This window comes from Drosophila grimshawi, unplaced genomic scaffold (genome assembly GCF_018153295.1).
Source record: "Drosophila grimshawi isolate 15287-2541.00 unplaced genomic scaffold, ASM1815329v1 contig_848, whole genome shotgun sequence".
In the NCBI taxonomy this organism is placed as follows: Eukaryota; Metazoa; Arthropoda; class Insecta; order Diptera; family Drosophilidae; genus Drosophila; species Drosophila grimshawi.
Window position 1 is genome coordinate 22,173,163 of NW_025063692.1, and position 8,661 is coordinate 22,181,823.

Below are 8,661 nucleotides of genomic sequence, written 5' to 3' on the forward strand. Positions count from 1 at the left end.
CCCTTCCGCATCCGCACTCCAATCGCACCCAATGCTTGGCTACAAATGTGCGACGCTATCACTGACCTTGCCAAAAAAATGTTTATATGTCTGTGAATATGTACGAATGTTTGCCTCAGCATGTGTACATTATTTATTGACATACCCTGTGCATCGGGTATGTTCATTCCGCCGCACAACATACAACACATGTATATGTATACGACAACAAGTGTGGGAACTATAAGTTATCTAAGGGTATCGTCTCAACCAATGCCAGACTGCAGACAGTTTTCGAAAATCTTGTTTGACATTTATTGACAGGGTATTTGTTAGTCGGACACTGCGCACTCGAGCACTGTGGTTCGATTCTTGTGTGGGGATCGTCAAAAAGCGCAGAGTCTTAAAATCAAATTAGAAAAGCAAATAGAAATTGTACGCAGAGGTGGACAGGTGCAGGGCATGGCAGGGCAAGGCACGAGCAGGGTGCGGGCAGGGTGCGGTTAGGGCAGAACATGTAACGCTAAATGGAGCGCCAACTGGCTCACCTACTTTCATACCCTAATCCCAATAAACATGCATGTATTTACGTATGTATGTACATATGTATGCGTGTATGTATGTATGTATGTATGTAGGTGTGTATGTATGTAGGTGTTGGATGTTGCTAAGTCGACGCGGTGACGACGTCAACGTCAACGTCAACGACGTCAACGACGACGACGGTGGCGCTTATCAAACGCGGAAGCTTTGCCGCATCTAGCAAACTAAAAACACACACACAGATACACACACACACAGATACACACACACACACACACACACAGAGAGAGGCACACACACACAGCTTACGCACATATGCTTAAGTTAAAGTTTGTCTTTTCGCTATTTTATTTACTTTTTTTCACATTTTTGGTTTAGTTTCGCTTTTATATTCTTTCTTGAGGCTTTTAAATTAAATAAACTGTGTTTGTAAGCAAATGTATGTATGTATATACATGTGTGTGTGTGTGTGTGTATCTGTGTGACACGTATGTAAATTAACTTTTATTTATATATATACACTGGCTTGACACGAACATATCTTTTCAAAACTGGAGCATATAATTTAAGCAACTATTAGCACAAGCTTTATATCTATATATATATATATATATATATATATATACATGTCTCAGTAATCAGCCTATCTAACTATCTAACTGTTTGGAAAGTATGACTAACTCTAAGGCTATTAATTCACTGGCCAATTTTTGCCGAGACTCTCGTACAAATAAATGGATATATTTGCTTGACAAAAGCAAGCTCAGAAATCAAAAAGAAAGATTTACCACAAGTCAGCTTATATAAATATCTGCAACCGTAGAAAGCTAAAGGAATTTATTGCTGAATTAAATGAAATCTGGTTAGAAAGACAATTCGTTAACACGAATGCAAAGATATGTTGAAACCCACCCGACACACGCAAGTACAACTCAACTCAAGTCATGTGATCCAAAAACATTTGCCCGAAATCACTGAATGAGCCCAATCAACGAATAAATGCCAGTTTAGAAGCATTTATCGCTTTGATTGCATTTGAAAATTTGAGCAGAGCCTTAAAGCGAACCCATAATATGCTCAAACCCTAATAATAAATCGAGAAGAACAACACTTGTGATCCGTTTAGCTGTAATACATACTTACTTACTTACAGATGTTTGTAATGGCATACAGTGTCTCACAGCGCAATGGGTCCAGTGTCTAGCAAACAATTTAATTGCCTGCCATAAACTAATTATCCAATATTTTTCAAAAATTCCACACACCGATAGCAGTTACATATTTTAACCACCATAATGAATATATGATCCCAATAAACTGGGGTTTCCCCAACTGCTAGGCCGAGTTATGTAAAAAAGTACCTTAAGTTATGGTCACATAGAATTTGGACCAGTGGCGTTATGGACACCTAGGTGCCATAAATCCCTGATTTTTTACATCAGGTTGATTATTTTCGGTATAAATAGACTAATTCTTCGTAGTCAGTTTAGTTATATCCTGCATCTCGGGTGCAACCCAAGGACTATGGGCAAACGGATGTATGTCGGGCATGGCTCTATTTAATGACCGGACCAGGTCAGGTTAGTTGATCCATACACATCCGTGAATGTATCTAGCTACTTGGCATAGTAGTGGCCAGTCAGGTGCAGGTCAACAACAACGGAAAAAGTTGAGTGTGCCGAAGGTTTAATATTTTTTAAAATAAATTTCCAAATTTTAGTCGCTATAATTGAATCTGCAAAAAATATAACTAAAGCTTATATTATGCAACACATTTAAAAATAAACAAATAATTGCTTATTGTTTGGTAATCTCTTTAATTAATAATTTAAATATGTTTATCTCTAGCTTTGTTTATTCTGCGAATAATCTTACTACAGTTAATATCATGAGATATATTTAAAAAAATATAACGAGATTCTCCACTCCAACAACACTAACAAGAGCAAAATATATAGTATCCTCTGCGAGTGTTTTAAAAATAGATCTGATACCAAAATGTTCACATTTTCATATAGATTTAACTGATTTACCATACTATTTATTATTATATTATATATTTTGCTATAATGCAATTTTCGTTTGAAAAGTATGCCTTGCAAAGCGATATGATATATTATGCAAGAACTATTGAGATACTTTTCTACAGGGCGATCCAAGAACAACACATTTAGCAATTACAGTTCGCAACTAGTCAAATACTCCAATTCCAGCGATTCCAGATCGATGAGTGCTACGAGCTAGTTGGGGTCTCTTTAATTAGAATATGACCGCAGCCAGCAGAGAGAGAGCAGCATCGGCAACGACCATTAAATGTGTCAACGACTGCTCGTAAATTTGATGAATGTGTATCTGTATCTGAATCTGCATCTGTATCTGTATCTGTGTCTGTATCTGTGTCTGTGTCTGTACAGCTGGGTATTTGATGGATTGATTGATATATATGCTGGTCCAACCCTCAATAGCATCAGCCCAACTGTCGCACTGTGTGCGCGTGTGTAATCAAATATCAGTCAAGCGGTCAGCCGCAGCAGCAGCAACAGGCTGCAACAGTTTGCGCCGTCTGCAACTTTGAGGCTGAGATTGCGTGTGGGCCAAAGACTCATAAATGTGTCGGCTAATGGCCGAGCAAATGGATTTTTTATTATTTTCTGTGTGTGTGTGTGTGTGTGTGTACTAGGCACAAAACCCAATAACTGTTCAAAGACAATTTGGCATTGAGTGCGGCAAGCGTTTTGGGTTCAGATACAATATACAAAAGGTTGGTCAATTATGCGCACATATGGCCAAGAGGCCAGCAGCTTGTCCTGATCGGTGACTAAGCCGACAACGGATCTTTGGGCTCATTACACATGCTTGTCTCCCTCCCTCCCTCTCTCTCTCTGTCTCTCTCTCTGTCTGTGTGTGAGCACTGTATGTGTGTGCTGGTGTTTATGTATCTCATAGATACATTGTCGGCATCATTTTGCTTTGCTATAAATACCAATCTAGTGCTATTTCTATACAAAACGGCATTTATTTAGTAGCTCTCTGTATGTATATGTATCTGTGTGTGTAGAAGTATATAACTGTGTGCCATTTGTGCTTTGGCGTTTTGCATATCTACAAATGTATCTGCGTAGCTGCGTAGCTGCGCATATCTATTTGATTTTTGCATTTGTTGTTAGTCTTGCTCTGTGGCGCTATTTCTGTATCCTCAACCGATACACACACACACACACACACCGCGCATTGTATTTGCATACGTGAGAGTAAGTTGAGAAGTCCATCAAAGTCGACTAAAGCATGCGCTGCAAATGTATCTCATAGACACGCGCGCTATGCGAGTGCCAATGTAATGCATGCAGAACTGCAGCAATCTTGAATGCATTCCGGCAACTCAACCATTTCCAATTATTATCGAAAAAATGTGTTTCGCCTTTTTCCTACATAGCTGCTTATGAAAAACCAAATTTTCGAGCATATGTTTATTTATTTATTTATTATGCGTTCGACTTTTAATAGGCTCGTTAAAGAGATTTGCACAAAAAGAAAAGAGAAAAATATAAATAAATAATGAAGAAAATGGAAAGAAACGTAGCGGAGCAGAAGGAAGTAAAAATCAAAAGGAAAGGAACGTGCGTAGCGATTTAGAAAATAGGTCAAATCTATTTCGGTCCGCACATAAAAATAAAATAAAACAAAAGCAAAAACAATAAAAATAAAAATAATGAAAAACGGCAAACGGCAAACCGTTGCTTTCTCAGCTTTCCTGTTGGCTTTACTGCCTTCTCTTTTTTTTCACTTTTTTTTGTATCTCTTTCTTTCTTTGGCTCCTTAGTATTTGTTGGCACCTTTGTTGTGGAAAATTTTTTGGCGCGCTGATCTCATGGCAACATCGGAATATCTAAACGTTGTTGCCAGGTCGCCGACGCTGACGCTGAATCCAAAATTGTATATTTTCTATTTCAAATTGGCTCAGATACAGCAGCAGCAGCCAGCAGCCAGCAGCCAGCAGAGTATAAGCCAACAGTTCCGCCATATTTACAGAGACCTCAACCTCAGCAAATCTGATTCGCCGAAATACCCAACTCAAATGCAAATCTGAAAATATCCTTGATTTATTTTGCAATTTCCATGATAAACCCTTCAAACGCGATGTTGGACCACTTAGATACTTATTTTGGAAGCGAAGGCTCAGCGGCTGTGCGTCAATATGATTAATGATCCCAACTTTTTACCGGCAAAAATAAGAGTAACAACAACAGATGTAAGAAATGTAAATCAAATATGGTTTATTGGTTTAAGAAGGGTGATTTTTTGTAATTTGGTAACTCTCCCCAAATTGAATGTTTATATACAAATTTGGAAATTCCCTAATGGAAAAATAAAGTAAAGCTGAACTTAACTACAACAAAAAATTAATTAATTAATTGATTATCTTGATCGAGCTGGCTGAGTTATATAACCAAGCGAGCAAGGCCAATTCGGCAAGAGGAGTCCGTTCACTAAACAGACAAGTTTCGGGCTCCGTTTCAACTCGTATCTAACAAATATTTAAACAAAGTGTTGAAAGAAAACTACACAATAATAATAATTAATAATAATACATCATTGATAATGGTCCATATAAATACACTTTCAATTTTTAACTAATTTTCCTTTAAGGAATTGAATAAATTGACGAGTTGACTTTAATAAATGTTTGGGCAAACAGTTGCGACTGAATTGGTTTGCTTTCATTTACAGCAGTGCAATCAATGCCTCAATGCATACAGGATATGCTTTCAGGCCAAATTCCACTTGTCATCCTGTCCGCTCCGTGTGTGTGTGTGTGTGTGTGTGTGTGTGTGTGTGTGTGTGTGTTGACAAATGTTTAGCTCACAATTGAAATACACTTTGACGCTGGCCATGACATATGCATGGTTGTATATGTGTACACTGCGAACTATATATGTATATATATATATATATATAAGGAACTCTGCTTGTCGGCCCATCTGTCAGCAGGGCACAGAGCATCACCTGCGTGCATCGTCCTCTTTTCGACCGTGTGACAAATCGCATGAGAACTTTAGCTGGAAAATTGTCAAATTCTTATTCTCTTTTATTGAAAAGAAAAGAGATGCCGAAAAGGGCTTTATACAATTTTCTGTTGACTAATTGCAATCATTTAGTTTTCTTTGTGTTTTCTGAAATTATTTATATTTCTCAAATACTAAGCTCAACTCAAAGTGAAGAACATTGCAATTGGTGTAAATCATTTTCTATTGACTTGGCTGATATTAATAGCCAACTAGGTATTTCTTACAACAACAAACAGATTAGGAAATGTCCTGAAATATCCTTTATATGGTCGGACTTCCCCACAACTTAATAATTTTTTCTTTCCTTCTTTATTTATTTCCCACTGAGCTCTCAATTGTTATTAGTATTTTGGAGAAAGTTGCTCTCGAGCATTTAGCATTCATCTTATCTGCATCTTCTCACATAAAGTTATCAAAAGATGCACAGTTGCAGTTGCAGTTGCAGTTGCAATGCTTCCTGGAATTGTCTTAATTTTTGGCTGGCTTATCAGCCTTGGGATTTTATGGCCAGAAATGTCATAAAAACTGAGCATCCATAAAAATGAGGTACTGCAGCGTGAAACAAAATAATATTCTCCCAAATGCACAATGGCAATGGAAATACACTGACCAAAGAAATTGGGTGTTTCTGGTAATGTGCAAAATAGCATCTGATAGAATCCAATAATGCTCAAGACAAAAATCAATAATAAGTAAATAAAATACAAGGCAAATGTAGTCTGAAACTGATTAGAAGCGATGTCTCCAACCGATAGAAATATTGTTTATTACATAGATTAATAGAGCCAAGGAAGCCTTCAATAATAATCGAAAAATAATAAATAAAATAATCTTGTTATGCTTGGTAGACTTGTATCGTAGCTTTCTTTTCGCGCAGTGTAGTTGCACAGCCAGCAAAAGGGTGCGCACAGGTCGTAAAACTTGGGATCATAGATCCATTGAAGTATCTGTGTGCATACTGGGACAGGGTTGGAGGGAAGGGAAACATCCCGCATGCATTTTAACGAGCCCTGACAACTTCATCGTCTTTATCATTTGGCAACTACATAAATACTTTAGCTGAATGGCGGCAACCTACCTGTTTTCACTTGCAGTGCACCTGCTGCACTCACAATTTATTTGACACAGCATTGCGATTGCTGCGACTATTATTATTATTATTAGTGTATCAAAACAGGCCCATTTCCGAAAGTATATATCTATATATGTGTGTGTGTGTGTGTGTGTGTGTGTGTGTGTTAATTACACACAATGTTAGTGTTGTGACGACCGGGAAATTACCAAACGTATCGCAATGCGGCTGACTAATTGAAGTCCCCCTGCCTTGCCTGCTTCCGATCCGATCCGATCCGATGCCAACCCCACGCTTGGCAGGCACGTAAATGGGGGTTTCTTTTTCTGGACCCCCATTTGGCGCCCCGCCCCCTAGCCCTAGAGCATTTATGATAAATTGGCCCATTTACATGTTTATTTGGTCTTTCAATTTATAATTACATCTTTGAATGGCGAATTCGTCTGACATTAAAAAAACAGAAACAGACTTCAACTGCCAGAAAAAGAAATAATTATTATTATTATTATAATAAATTAGATTACAAAATAAATAATAAAAGAAATATTTGCAAAATTTGTCAAGTGTTATTTTTATTTGTTATTCGTCGCCAATCATTACATTATTTTTAATACTTATTTACACGATTTAATATTTCACTGAATTGTTGCATTCAAATTGAAGACTGAAATTGAATAATTCGCCAGTTTGGACAAAGAGAGCATTAATATGTTCAAAGTGCAATCATTTCAGTTTAGTTGTTCGGAGAACAGGTGTCGCTGCTTCTCCGCATGGAATCTCTGCCCCAGGAGCAACTGCAGCCACTTCTGGCAGCTTTTTGGGGGTTGTACTCCCTGCCACTTTGAGCTCTTTCCCTACATGTTCTTTGTGGTGCTGGGACTGAGCTTTACTGGCGTCTATCGCTGCGTATCCGAAATTGTGCACATTTGCTGTGTGGCCAACTATTCAATTGACATGTGGCGATCCCGCAAGTTCTTCGTCCTGGATATTGAGCTAGTGCGTCAGGCGCGGGTGGTGGGCGCCATTGCCATGTGCTATGCCTGGATGATGATGATCTATGCGCTGATCAACGTGAGTCTGCCAACATATCCAATCCTGTTTTCTGCTGCTAAAGATACTCTTTGTTATTGTTTAGATCCAGCCGGCCTTCATGAGACCGTGGCTGCTGCTAAATGCCATATTGCTGGGAATCGACTCGCTCATTTGCCTGATCGATGTCCTTAAGGGCCGACTGGCATTGTGCTTGGGTGCCATCTATCCAAAGTTGCTGCTGCTCGGTACCATGGCCCTGGTCAACTGCGTCAAGACGGTCTTTCACAACGCCATCGAACAAAATATGGCCAATGAGCTGCGAGTCTTTGGCAAGGAATCCATTTTTGCAAAATACAACTGAACTGAGCTCTCTCTCTTTCTCTCTCTGTTTCTCTCTCTCTCTCTCTCTCTCTCTGCCTCTCTCTCTCTGTATACAACACAATTCAGCACAACTCAAGCTGTGGCACCCTTTGTGTGTCCCATTAAATCGAATGGTTATCATTAAAAAGGTGGAGGCACTACCTAATTGTATCAAACTGACTCCATCTCTCTCTCTCTCTCTCTCTCTCTCACTCAGACTTTCTCTAGTGTGTGGCACATTTAACCTGCTGGTGGCTGTTGCCTGCATTAAGCTCAATTAAGCGGCATGCAGCTTGACTGACATCCTCGTGCGGACCTTAATCAGTACCCATGTGGCAGGTACAGCTTCAGCAACAGCAACAGCAACAGCTACAGGTAGAGCAAGGCCCGTGCCTAGCAAACAAACACCTTGCAACCAAACCAATTCTCAAAACTGCCCTGTCTTAAGCATGTACATAACTGTAGCATGTACGCGGCATGTGTCTGTCTGTGTGTGTGTGTGTGTGTGTGTGTGTGTGTGTGGCTTATTGTAGCCTACGCTCTCAGGTACTTTAACTCTGTCAAACTACTTGCCACATAGCGTACAGCATTTTTGAGAGCTGGGATGAT

The 8,661-nt window shown here is 39.1% G+C and overlaps 1 protein-coding gene across 1 annotated transcript; it reads left to right on the forward strand.

Moving 5' to 3' along the window:
• Positions 1-7,334: 7,334 nt before the first annotated feature.
• On the forward strand, positions 7,335-8,223 carry LOC6565067. The gene is made up of 2 exons (XM_001991170.3): positions 7,335-7,731; positions 7,796-8,223. Exons 1-2 carry the CDS (start codon positions 7,369-7,371, stop codon positions 8,051-8,053), a joined length of 621 nt encoding a protein of 206 aa, XP_001991206.2. The 5' UTR covers positions 7,335-7,368; the 3' UTR covers positions 8,054-8,223.
• Positions 8,224-8,661: the final 438 nt, after the last annotated feature.